Below are 14,460 nucleotides of genomic sequence, written 5' to 3' on the forward strand. Positions count from 1 at the left end.
CTGATGCTCTGATATATACTGCTGATAAAAAGGCAACAGTAGCTCAAATAACCACTCGTTACAACCAAGTTCTCTGAATGCTCAACACGTCGAACCTTGAGATGGATGGGTTACAGCAGCAGAAGGTTCACAATTAACAAAGGCTAAAATTCACACAGGCTCCCCAAAATTGAACAATATAAGAATGGAAAAACGTTGCCTGGTCTGATGAGTCTTGATTTCTGCTACGACATTCGTATGGTAGGGTCAGAATTTGGCATCAACAACATGAAAGCATGGATTCATTCTGCTTTGTATTAACAGTTCAGGCTTGTGGTGTAATGGTGTGGGGGATGTTTCTTGGCACACTTTGGTCCCATTAGTACCAATTGAGCATCGTTTCAAGGCCACAGCCCACCTAAGTATTGTTGCTTTCCATGTCCATGCCTTTATCATCACAGAGTACCCATTTTCTGATGGCTACTTCCAGCAGGATGATGCGCCATGTCATAAAGTGTGTCATCTCAGTCTGGTTTCGTGAACATGACAATGAGTTCACTGTACTAAAATGGCCTCCACAGTCAGCAGATCTCAATCCAATAGAGCACCATTGAGATGTAGAGGAACGGGAGATTCGTATCATGGATGTGCAGCCGACAAACCTGGGGGAACAGCATGATGCTATCATGCCATATGGAGCAAAATCTCTGAGGAATATTTTCTGTATCTGTTCAACCTATGCCACGAAGGATTAAGGTAGGTCTGAAGGCAAAAGAAGGTCAAATCTGCTACTAGTAAGTTGTACATAATAAAGTAGCTGGTGAGTGTATATCCTGAATGAAGAATCTGGCTCATAAATGAGGTTAAAAATATCTAATTAGAATTCTAATAACCACTGAGACAAAGCTATATTGCTTCATGTAGTGATATCTAAATTATCTTTTTATTTTAGTCATAATATCAAAAATCAACCCATATGCACACCATCAAAAGTCAGGAATTAGGTTCAGATCAGATAAAATCTTTTTTTACAGTGTTTTTGACATTTGAGTCATAATATGGCAAATTTCCACTGCTTGTTCCAATAGTTTGGAAAATTGTACTGTTGCTTGTTTTGTTGTTTTGCATTCATTATATCTGGTAAAGAAAACACTGGACATTGGATTGATGCCGATAATATAAAACATGATTATTTTTAAAGATTACGTTTTATGGGTCTGTCTGAGCGAAAGGCATGCTACTGCTGCTGTTGTACTGTTGCGGTGGTCTGATTTTCCTTATACAGTTTTAATAGGCAGAATTAATGAGGACATTGAGAGGAGCCATCACCGTATTTTTTCAATAACAAATAATAATGCAAAGTACTCCATCTCATCAGGGAATCACTGCACAAAATCATAGGGACTAGCCACTGCACGTCACCAATGATTGAATTTATGAGCAATCTTTCAAAATTTATGAGCATTTTATGTGCAATCTTTCAAAAATTTACTTTTTCAGCTTTAAACTACCACCAAACCATTTGTAAGTGCGTTTTGTCAGTTTTCTTTTCTCTACAGAATAAATGTTGTGTTTGTGAGCATGAAAAGAAAGCGAGAGAAAGAAAAATGTAAGGCAAGCCCTTCTGTTTTAATCTTCAATAAGAGAGTAGCATGAAGTTTTTAAAAGAAAAGATGTGCTTGTTTTTTGCGCATTCGAACATCAGTACCTGCTACATTTATGAATGTGTTGTATTCATGCTCTAAACCACTTCAGAGAACACAAACTGTGGAACATTTGGCATGGACACACATAGGAGAAGAAAGAGTTTATTGTTATTGCTAAATTAGATGCTGTGATGAGGAAATTGAGGGAAAAGGCTGAAACAAGGGCGAGCAAAGTTTATGTAGACTCCAAAGAATTAATTAATAACATGTTTAGCTTTGGCTAAATGCTTCCTATTATTACAGAGATTAAGCAAATTATAAATAAACACATCCGTTCAAATTACTGTATACTCATTGAGTGGATACTCAGGGGGTAAATTAGCTAATTTGTTGTAGCGTAGTGGTTCAGATTGAGGGGAAGATATACTGTATATCTATCTGTGTTGCTTGTGGTCACTATTTTTACCCATATTTAGCCTTGTCATTGGCAAGAGCCAGGCGTCGAATGTTGGCCACACAGCTGGCTGCTGCCTCCTGCAGAATCTCATCGGTGGATCCGATCATGACAAGCAGAAGCTGCAACAGAGAGAGGAACGTGTCAGAAACTGCCATCATAAAGTACAATCCAATAATGAAAACTCTAGCCAACATTCTCCTTTCATTAGACAGAAAGTAAACCGCATAGCTACAATAACAGTCATTCACCAAGGCCTCTTACAGCAGTTCTTTCCTGGGGCTTGAAGGAGACATCTAATCTGTTATTAAGCTATAAATGCAACTGTTTGCACACTGCAGACGTTTGCCAGAGGAGTTTACAGCTCCTGCGGCTGCCAAGGCCTGCTGCCTACTGGATGGCAAAGCACCGCATCGGCTCATTAGCTTACATATCAGTGTGTTTGTGTGTTTAGTTGCGTTGAGTGGACGAGACGAGGTAGAAAGTGGGAATATGGCATGTATGAGTGAGTATATTAGCGCAGTTGTGTTTGTTATTGTAATGAATAGGTTTAGTAGCTGTTTATAAATTCTCCTCTCCTCCATAAAGCGTGAGTGCTGTAGAGAACATTTGGCCACAAAATCTGGTCGCGCCCTCCCTCAGATCAAAGGTCATATTTGATCCCTTGTGTAACCCGCTTCTTTTGATCCACGCTCTTAACACTGGGCTCCCAAACTAAAAAAGACCACTTTCCGGAACATTCTGTCTATGTAGTAAATTTTTTTTCAGTTTATTGTACAATGAGACTTACTTATTATACTGTCACATAAAGTGAACCTAAGGGGTAGTGTTTGTGGCAATGCCACACTGAGGTTAGGTTATATTGCATGGTATAATATAGTTGTCTTTCTGTCAAGGGAAGGAAAAAGAAAGAAACAGAAAGATTAGTGGTGAGATGTGTTCCTAAATCTGAATAAACACAAAGTGTGGGCAAATACACTGGCACGGTGGGCATTCTAAATCTGTTTGGTATGCGAGTCCTTCAATGCATAGTAATAATAAGTGATTTGTTGAGTTTCATCCTGTTCATTGTTGCACATGTAGGTCAAATTTTACTTTACCATAGTAAAACCAGAGTCTCTGAACCTCTTGACTGCTTAAGGGATGGATATGAACATACCGTGAAAAACATATTGACATAAGTATATTATATTAATATTATTTATTGTATGTCAATTAATTCTGTTAAACCAGATAGGAGACCACAGGGTTCGCTCAACCTGCGGTCTGTGTGGGTCCTAATGCCCCAGTATAGTTAAGAGGACTTTATACTGCTCAGTGAGTGTCGTCTTTCGGATGAGATGTTAAACCGAGGTCCGGATCCTCTGTGGCCGTTAAAAATCCCCCTGCCCACTGCCTCTCTCCATCAAGGCTACTAACCATTCCCATATCATAATTGGCTTTATCACTCTGTCTTCGTACCACCAATCAGCTGGTGTGTGGTGTGCGGTTTGGTGCAATATGGCTGCCGTTGCGTCATCCAGGTGTATGTTGCATGTTGTATGTTGGATGAGGAGATTCCCTCAATGTGTAAAGCGCTTTAGGTGTCCAGAAAAGTGCTATATAAAAGTAAGAAATTATTATTTTTGTGTAATGGTCCCAAAAGGGCTGAGATTAAACAAGATGATTAGGCAATTAAAGAAGTGAATGATTACTCCTTATTTAAAATTTCTTTAAAGAGGTGTCATGTTTTGATCCACTATTGGTCTCACACAATCATGTGATGCGATGCATGCATTCACATGTACTGTATATGAATGGAAGTCTCCAGGAACAGGATTAAACAACATCCCTGGTATAGAACTTTGGATTTTCTCATAGAATGTGACAGTTTGCAATTGGTATGATTCATTTTGGACATGCCACTTTTTGTTCAAATGTAAACAGAAGCCTAGAATATTTTCATCATTTTCAATTTTTCAAAATTTTCAATCATTTGGATGACTTTTACAATGATTTTTGTAGTGTGAGAATGTTACGGCCTTACATGGCCTTTTACAAAGAAAAGACAGAATTGAGGGTCATTTACCACTATAAATTAAAATAGTTGCATCCATAAATATTTATTGTGTCCAAAACATCACAGTTTTGATGACTGCTAATTTAAATGTTTAAACCCCTTAAAAAAAAAAAATAAATAAATTGAAAGTCCATCAATAACATTTAAGCAAAACAGAATGTACATCCTCAAAATCCTATGTTAAAGTTCATCAGTGCATGTGGATTTGACTTTCAATAAAATATCTTTAAAAATAAAGTGTGTAAGCTTAAAGTTTTTTTTTTATGTTATACACACACATACCCAGTTTTTAAAGCCAACAGTGGGCTAAGATACAGAGAAGCAAGACATTCCCAGAATTCCCTGCTAAAAGTTAAATAGTGAAGAATCAACAGATTGCAAGACTAACACAAGCTTCACCGGATTCCTCAACTCATCTGACATCCATGAAAAACATGGATTAGACAGCGTCTCTCTCGTAATTATTTATTTTCAGCAGTCTGAATGTATCAGTTATCATTTTCAGCTGGATTTGGGGTTAAAATAGATCTCAAAAGACCTCGAAGAGGCAAACGGATGCAAACATGAGGCTGCAGCAACATGCCAGCACGTTCAGACAAGCTGCTTTTGTGAGCAGTCAGAGGATGCCCGCGACAGGGTCAGCCACCGTTTGCCAGAGCTCATAGAGTGTTATTCAGCCGTGGCCAAACAGGGGCTCCTAGGGCCTGGAGCGGAGCCTCAGATAAGCACTGCTCTCTGTCTAGCCCTGGCCCTCTCAGCTCTCCCAGCTGGTTCCTGAACAGACTATAATAGCCCACTTGTTAAATACTCCCAAACCTCAGTAACATGATAACTTGCCTCATGTTTGAAAAATGAATGAGAGCCTCTAAGACTTTCTTCTGTCTTTCACGCCGCAAAGGCGAGAGGATCCTGGCCTCCAGGAAGGGAGAGCAAAAACATGTTTTCCCAGGCTTCTCTTTCAGAGCAAGCACATGTACATCAGTTCTCACACATGCTATGTCACGCATGTAGGTGTTGCGGTGTTAAGTGCAGCAGCGGTAAGCTGGCGTTTCCTGAGGAGAGGGCTTTAAATGTTAGCAAAAGCCCCCTGTTCTCCCACCGCTCCGTGTTCTCGTTCTCTGCCTCACTCTTTTTCTTGAGCTCTTTTAAATAGTGCATGTTTATTTTTGTCACTCATTCCATTTATCCACTAGGATTTAGGTCTAAATGAACTGTGTCCTAAACTGTTCTCATGACCTGCACACAAAAACATTCGAAAAAAGCTGTCAAGTGAAAATATATCTATGAAGTAAATCTGTCCATCCATCCATCCATCCATCCATCCATCCATCCATCCATCCATCCATCCATCCATCCATCCATCCATCCATCCATCCATCCATCCATCCATCCATCCATCCATCCATCCATCCATCCATCCATCTATCTATCTATCTATCTATCTATCTATCTATCTATCCCCTTTTTTCTTTTACAGTTTTTCTCAGTTGCTTTGGCACATTTTTCAAAATGTCAAATGTCAAGATTGCAAACGACAAAACTTTTTGCTGGAACATCAGAACTTTAACGCATGTCTGCAAAACATTGTTACTCACCCAAAACATTTCAAACCTTGAAATGTCCACAGAAACATTAAAGTGTATTTGTCATCGTCTGCGCCACACTGCTCAAAATTATTAGATGTTTTTTCACCATGACAGTCAACCATTAAAATTAGGGCTTAAAAAAATCTGATATTTGTTGAAAAGAGTCCTAAGTACAAGATAAAAAAGAACATTTGTATTTACGTTTATTTTTGTACAAATGCATTACATGTAACATGCAATCTTGCTAGTCCAGTTAGTGTATTGTATATTTTATGTTTCTTATATTACCAGAAATAAACAAAAATACTACAAAATAGCATCCATAAAAAAATATTCTTGGTGGACATCCTGTCATTCTTGTTGACCTTGCCAGAGATACACTTCTTCCAATTACTCTTTTACAAACATGTGGCTGCAGTTCAGGATTGTGGAAGTTCTCCATTCTCAAAAACAATGTTAGTGACTGTGCTGTGGGAAATCTACATTTATATATATGATACCAAACTTGATTGGTTAAAAAGATTATGAAAATTGTTTTGCAATTAGAGGTCATTTAAAAAAATTTAAGACATTACAAACAATGTTGATATCTGATACTTTATAGTGTAAACGTGCATTTAAAAAAATTTGATCATTGAATATGTTGCTTTGATTGTGATGGCTCATACGATGAAGAATGATTAATAAGTTGTGCGGAGTCTGACAGTTGAAATGAGAATTGACTCATCAGTTTTGATCAACAAGCCATACTACGGACAATTGTATTTATTGTGTGCACACATGTGCTTAAACATTTGCTATTTGCTTAAATCAATAGAAAATTACAACATTATGTAAACAAAATGCTAATTGTTCAGATATCTAAACTTATTTATCTAAACTACTACTTACTTATCTAAAGTAAGTAGTATATTCCCTGCAGGCACAAGACGTCAACATGATGTCAACAGTTTTACCCTAACATCATGGGGATTTTGGATTTTGTTTGGAAATGAAAATCGGTTTGACATCAGAACCCAACGTCAGTCCGACATCAATATCCACTGTCCAACCTAAAATCAACCAAATATCAACGTCTAATCATTTTTCACCTTGACGTGTGGACGTTATCACTATGACTAGTGACTAGAATCTTTCAGACGTTGAGTTTTAGCCACTTTCCAACACAACCAAAAGTCAAACAAATATCAATGTAATTTGACTTATTATTTTAACTTATTATGTTATTGCACATCAAAATAACATTGTCCTTAGACGCTGGCTAGACATTGAATTTTGGTCACCTGACGTCATGATCTAAATCTAACCTAATATTAACTTCTTATGATGTTGTGTGTCTGCTGGCTTGCCCCATAACTCATTTACATAATCTTTGATTTATCCACGCTCTCTCTTCTCTTTCTCTTCTTTTCTTGTTGTCTATTCTTAAGCATTATGAACTCATATAATTTAAACACACCTTTTAAACCTTTTCTATACTCTCACACCTGAGAGACCCTGCATTCCTCACCTTAGACAAAACAGAGGATCGAGTCATGCGGTTTCAAGACATAAAACACTCCAAACTTCAGACACACGCTACAGTAGCCAGATCAGAAACAGACTGAATAGCCTGAGTGTGTATGAGGACGTCATCTGCTTGCCATATCCACAACAGCTTCAACCTGCTATACACAAGCCATGACTAAAAGAAAACGTATGGAATATTTAACAGGTCCAGACTGAATCATGCTCCTTCTTTACATCTCTCCTTCATATTCCAAACAGATATCCTCATTTGCATCCACAACGGTTTGTTCTAAACACATAAACATGACAGGAGAGAAAACTTACAGAAGGAACATCTGAGCACTTTCAAGTGCAAGTTCGTAGTCCACAAAAATACAGTCTAAGCCACACAAAACATTGCAGGATCTGGCACCTTGCACCAGCTGGAATCCTCTCAGATGATAATTACCATTCGTATTTTGTAATTTGTCTCGCTAAAGTATTTTTGCCTATGAAAGGGGCTCTTTAATAGCAAAATCTGGCTAAAGCTGTCTGCAAGGATTTATGGTTTCAGCAAACAATCTGCAAAGCTCTGGCGGTGTGCTGGAAGGAAAGCGAGACCGGGATTTCTGAGCATCAAACACAACCAGGCACATCCGAATGAAAGCTGTGAGATACCGAGTGTACATGTCAAATCAAACGGATTGAGTGTGTGTTTAATTACCACATGCTGCAGGACGCTAATACACATAACTTGATGACAGTTGTTCAATCCAAACTGTATTAGTTCCCAAGTGGGAAGAACTTTCACACAGTGTCTGTTTTTGAGGTGCAAAGCACACTAAAATCATAAAAGGGCTGTTGTTTCAGGACCAGTTTTCAAAAACTCTTTTCATATTTTATGAAATAATCAAATGGAAAATTACAAGTTCTTTTTCTTTTTAGTTTAAATTAAAGAAAATGTAAAAAGGCAAAATTTATAAAAGCTGGAGGGTGTAGAAACCATCTCTAATGTATTTTCCAGTGTGAAATATTTTCTTCTCAATGCTTAATTTCCTCTGCTAAAGCTTGAGGGGACTGAGTTCTACACCATTAAGAACGTCGTTGAACTAAGAAAGTTGCAGACAGAACACAAGTCTGAGGGCACAGCATGCAAAACGAGAAAAGGAGAGAAAGAGAGAGAGAGAGTAAAGGAAATCATTACAGCTCTAAACTGTTGGGTGTACAGGAGCTTCTGACTCTGAAATACGATTGCAATAATAGCAAGAGGCAGTCTTGAGTTTTACACCCCTTCATAAATTAAACTGCAGTGCAGACATGGTTCCCCGATAGACTCTGTCTCAAAACTCATTCGAAATGGTAGGAAATATTCTTTTAACACATCTCCTGTCACAATAGCTCATATATCATATTTGAAATGTACAGTTGTGCTCAGGTAGAGGCAGACAATATGTCAATCAGAGCAAGTTAAAGATATAATGAGGGTGCAGTTAAAGGTTGTTTGGTGTAACATTTGCAGACAAACTGAACTGTCCAGTTTTTGTCATTGCTTGGCAAAAAACAAAAACAAAAACATTGGCCTCAACAGCTTTTTGCAAATTGGACATTACTCTTTTGGAACACCCAAAGTTCAGTCCAGCCTCCAATTATGGGCTGAGCTGAACCACAGTCACTGCACCAGCACATCAGACTACAGCACGCCATTAAAGGAACATGGGAAAAAATATTTGGCTGCAACACCACAACCACTCTCATAATTTATATCCAGTTGTTATTGGGGGTGTGGGGGAGGCTTTTTAACTGTATGTACGAGGTCTCGACTGTTTTCTCATGTGAAAATCTCATTGGGAAAGCAATAAGTGGTTAAATTTGAATATTGGCAAAACAAGTTTTTTTCCCTCCCAAACTGAATTGCAGTGTACATGGCAGAAATAAAATGTCAAACATCTTTTATTGAATAATACGTAGTTCAGCAGTGTTAACTGCAAGCCCAGACATTGGGTATACTATAAAATATTCTGAGACGAGGCCTTGTCCAGTCTAAGTAATATTACAGTATTGCTTGACTATAGATGACATCTTAAGGCCCGCTCACAACAAGAATGATGAATATAAAGATTACTTTTACATGGTAGTACCCTTAAGGTGACAGCTTTGTATCTAATAGGCCTCTAAACAGATCATGTTTTTTCCTTAGAATATTTATATTCCCTTAAATGGCACCTATTTTACCCCCTTTTCAAATTTAAAGATTAGTCCTTTGTGTCTTTAGAATGTGTATGTAAAGTTTCAGCTCAAAAGACCCAGATTATTTATTTTACCTTTCAGAACAGTAGAATTTTCTTCTCTAAACACATTGCAGCTATTTTTGTTGCCAGTGCCTTTATTGCTAGTTCTCCCCGCCCACCGGTCCCACCAAAGTAAATGGCTGTAATTAATTAACATGCACTGTTTTAAAAACATTTTAAACTTGTAAAACTCTTGATCACATCTGATGATTGTTGATGATCACAGAGAGCTGAACAGATTTTTTTCCTTGTTGCTTTGCGCACACTCTAGTTGATGTGATTATACGCGTTACTACAGAGACATGTTAATACGTAGCTGTCAATCAGTTGGGTGGGCCGGGAAACCACCCCTCTACGTCACGTTGTGGTGGGCATCAAAATAAGAGGAATTTGGATCCTATTTTAACTTCAGGAAATTAAAAAAAAGACACTTATTGTCTTTATATTCCTTCAGTAAGACTGTGGACACATTATCCCTACACACAGTTTTGTCCAAACAGCTTCCAAAAGATGATTTTTATCATAGGTTCCCTTTAAAGAAATTCACTCAAAAACATCTGCATTTTAATTACTCACTGTCTTTACAGGTTTCTTTTGGGCCTGCAAAATGTGCAGCCTCTACAAACAGTTTCGAGCATATTCATTAAAGTATGTAGCATAATTAGGTATAAACTCACTAGGAGGAGTAGGATGTATGTTGTGTTGCTCATTAAAATGATGCATACTCATGCTTATCATACTAGATGATGAAACATATTTTAAAAAATTGTAATCAGTGTGAACTCATGTGATTTTATACCAGAACATCAATAGAATAAGAGGGTCTTGAGGCAACAAACTCTAGTCTGCAGAGTTTCACTTGTGATGACAAAATATTTATGTTATGTTATAACATAAAATGTGTGAAATAGCAGCATTTCTTTTTATAGTGCTTCTCAGAACAAATCGTGGGTTAACCTGGAGCAAAGACAATGTGAATGTTGGATGAACATATTTAAGAACATCTGTCCAAAACGCACAAAAATACAGTTTGGCTCAACATAATAAAGCAATAACAGCAGCTACCAAGAACGATACTAAAAGCACAAAGCTGTTATCTATGTTAAAAGATGATTGATATAAAGAGGATCCTGAAACTTAACAGGCTCTCTAACCAAAAAGAGATTAGAGTTTACCAGCAGGTAACAAATTTGGATCCAGTTAGAAATATTGCCTTGTAAAAGCTAACTCAACCAAGATGTAATGGCCAAATTGTAAAAGCTTTAATACCCAATTCGAAACAAAGCAAACAATCTACACGTATGAAAAACTCAAGACATTTTTATTCTTATTTTAATGATATTACAATGTTTTATCAGGAACAACTAGTAAAAAATTTTCTCTTGAAGAAATAAAGTCAACTTTGGCATGTTTGAATTGCCTGAGGGTGAATTAAAATCTTAATTAACTCCTTTAATAATCATTGTTGGTTAAACTATGACTTCATAGGTACTGTTTGGATTCATTTTCCTTTGGTTTGTTCAACTAACCGGCAACTATTCCAGCATATGCTTTATCCAGCGGATGACATTTCAGCTACAATCCATTACTGGGAAACACATACACAACTTTTACATAAACACTACTCACTCTTACACTACAACCAATTTATTTCAACCAATTCACCTAAAGCACATGTCTTTGGACTGTGGGTGAAACCGGAGCGCCCAGAGGAAACCCACATGAACCCGAAGAGAACATGTAGACTCTACACAGAAATGCCAACTGGCCCAGCTGGGACTTAAACCTGTGACCTCCTTTCTGTGAGACAACAGTGCTAACCAGTGAGCCACCATGCCACCAAGACATTTATTACAAAAGTAATTATTAAATGCATCCTTTGGTTCAAATCAAAATCTAGCAGAGCTTGTTTGTGATGGCTAACAACTGAGCCACTGTGCTGCCCGGCTACTACTTTGGATCTTTTAGACAAACTAGAGAAGCAATGTCCCTTTAAGGGTTCTGTCCAAGTGACATGTTTCTGTTGCCATAAAAGTACAATTTCTGCAGTGTGTGGCATGGTTTGTTTAGGAGATATTGTAATCACTGAGTTATATTATAGAGTTCTGTAATAAAATGCATTAGGTTTCTTTAAGCTGTTGCAGTCTAGAACTGTCACTCTAACAGCCACATCTTGAAATGCTTGATTTTTGGCATTGGCAGACAACAGTTTTCCCTAAATAACCCTGCAAGAGCTCCAATAAAACCTACATCACACCTAACACACAAATCCGTTTAGTTACTTGTAAATTGAGCAATTATTACGGAAAGTTTTTAAAAACCATGTAAGGCACTGTTGTATAACATAGCATGCATCTTTTGATTTGAGCACCACATTGAGTGGATTCCAGAAAGTGCCACTCAGAATGTATCCCAGCAGTGTTCTGTCACTCCAGACGAGTCTGCCCTGGCCAAAGCCATGCCACGGTCACATTCTGCTCCTTCTTCCCAGCAGCTTGCTGAGCAACCGTTCCCCACGCAACAGCTTTCAATGCTCAGCAGCCCTGGCATGCTAGGGCACAGGGGATAACTGGGGGGGTGACGGAGCAAGGCTCAGTATACACACTGATGTTTGCTCTACTGAATTCCCATGACAGCCAGAAAACGCTCTTACTTCCGCCCCCAAAACCCATCTCCCCAACCCATTTTGAAATAAAGAAAACATGCCTTGTTCTCCTGCCCTCATCGCTCAAAAACAGTTTAAAATACATCCTTTCAAAGCATACTAGTGATGTTTTTATTGCAAGTTGCAATGTTCCAATTTCTATCGAAGAAGTTGCAACTTGCAATACAAAATAGAGGTCTAGAAGCAGGTGATTGGTGAAGTATAAACAATACCTTGACTACTCCATTTTCATGCATGGTGATGCAGTTGTTGGGGTCTTTAGACAGCTCAAACAGGGCTCGTGCTGTTGCTTGATGCACTGAAGGATCTTTTGAGTAAAGATATCGTACTAGAGGGGCAACAGCTCCAGCCTCCCCAAAAGACACACAATTACTCCCCCATGTACAGCAGCATGCGATGGCTTCCGCTAGGTATCGCCTTAACTTATCCTCCTCCTGTACAACCACATATGAGATGAAGACAGTGAAATAAAATTTTAATGGTACAGTATTTAAGTTTCACACCCAGTGGTTGAACTAGGCATTGCACACATAATTCAAAACAAACGCAAGCGCAGGTTGCTAGATTGACGATACCAACAGTGTGCCTGACTGTCGAGTCTAAAGGCTGATTTAAGGCTGTTTTAAATCTTATTCTAAATAAAAGCAACGGCATGTGATAAATGGAATATCTTCCATGTTAAAAGGAGTTTTTGTCCTTACCAACATCTTAAATTTTTATTTTTAGAAACGGCTTTTATTTCTCACTGCTGAACAACAGGATAAACTGACAATGATCACCTCCTGTACACCTCATGTGCTTTATTCAGTGTTAAATGCTAACAATGTGAGTTTGAATGCCATTTTACATGACATTTATTGCCATACCACTGAAAGCAGCAGATTGAAAGTAAAATAATTCACAATAGCCCCTTTCACATATACAGACCTTTCTGGAAAGGTTGTATGTGTGAACAGGTCCTTTTTGAAAATACCGGTAAATTCGTTCTGGCTATTTTCCGGAAAGAAAAGTTGTAACATTACCGGCAATTTGCCGGAATGCTGCACTGTGTGAATGCAGAAGGAAGATTGCCGTAATAAGCGCGTGCACGTCTAGAATGTGCTGACGTGAGAAGTCTGCTTTAGCCAATCACAACAGTCAGACGCATTTACGTCCGCGCGGTTTGTGAGAATAAAAGCCTTTGAATATTTTTCCAGACACATTTAGCTGCTAGAAGTTAGTCAGATAATGTTCATATGTTCTTCTTAATGCCAACTGTGTAAATAATCATTGATGAGATGCTTATGATAAGCCGTTGTTTGTTTACCTTCAACAGCCTGTGAGCGACTGCACACGCACATATTATGAACATCTCGACATGCGAAAGTGATCCTGCGAAAGTTGTTCACAATATTGATCATCCACAGAGTTTGTAATTTAGTCAAATGTTTACAAATACAAGCGCAGCCGTTTAAAGCTCATTTGTGGTGAATGATGTCAGAATTTACCGGTATTTTGGAATGGATGTGTGAATGCTCTTTTCCGGAAAATTTCCGTAACGTCCTCGCCAGTGTGAACAGCGCTTTTTTGAATATACTGGTAAAGTCGTTCCGGAAATTTTTCAGATATTTACCGGTATCACTGTGTGAAAGGGGCTAATGACATATAATTGAAATCATTCAGTGCAAGCCGACACATAGAAGTAATTCAGCATGAGCATTTAATAATGTTAATGAAATTTTATATGTATTAATTAGATTATAAACTTCACCATTTAGTTGGAGTGCAGTAAGTGCACTATTCTGTGCTTCTGATTGGCTGTATTTAAATTTCAGTTGTGTTCGACCAGGGCAAACAGCCAAACTGCCTATTACTGCTTATATACCTGTTTATCTAATGTGTACACTTGTATTATTTATATTATTTTCAAATTAATAGCCACCTCGTGTGAATTTGCTACTGAGTTTGGAGTCTGCTACTGTCCACCGGAGGTCGCACTTTGGTCGCCGATGTGTACTTTGAGAGCCTTTCTGACCTAATGAAATACTAAAGAAATATAATTGGCTAAAGTGGCAGTGGGCGGGTTAAATGACCAAAACAAAGACAGACGTTCTGGCACGTAATGGACATTTTCAAGGCAGAATGTCTGACTATAACATTGTTTTTCAGACAAATAAGAACATAAACTTGGCATGTTCCTTAAATATCTGCAAACATATAATGATAGTTTTATGCTTTAGAAGAGTCAAAAACTTACATTTAGCACCTTTAAGTAGATTTTGGTGCAACAATTCATTTTTAGAATTGGTTAAAATA

General features: G+C 38.0%; 1 protein-coding gene across 14 annotated transcripts in view; it reads right to left on the reverse strand.

Moving 5' to 3' along the window:
• Window positions 1-1,592: 1,592 nt before the first annotated feature.
• The window catches only part of odad2 (outer dynein arm docking complex subunit 2), a 126,549-nt gene continuing 113,681 nt past the window's right edge, over window positions 1,593-14,460 (reverse strand). For 10 of the 14 annotated variants that reach the window (XM_073918459.1, XM_073918463.1, XM_073918456.1 and 7 more), the window contains 2 exons: window positions 12,378-12,599; window positions 1,593-2,201 (listed from right to left, as the gene is read on the reverse strand). In XM_073918459.1, the coding sequence (XP_073774560.1) occupies window positions 2,088-2,201; window positions 12,378-12,599 (336 nt within the window). In that variant the 3' untranslated portion in view covers window positions 1,593-2,087. The remainder of the gene's footprint in view (window positions 2,202-12,377; window positions 12,600-14,460) is intronic. The other 4 variants (XM_073918468.1, XM_073918466.1, XM_073918467.1 and 1 more) reach the window with 1 other exon arrangement.

Source organism: Danio rerio, chromosome 12 (assembly GCF_049306965.1).
Source record: "Danio rerio strain Tuebingen ecotype United States chromosome 12, GRCz12tu, whole genome shotgun sequence".
Classification (NCBI taxonomy): domain Eukaryota; kingdom Metazoa; phylum Chordata; class Actinopteri; order Cypriniformes; family Danionidae; genus Danio; species Danio rerio.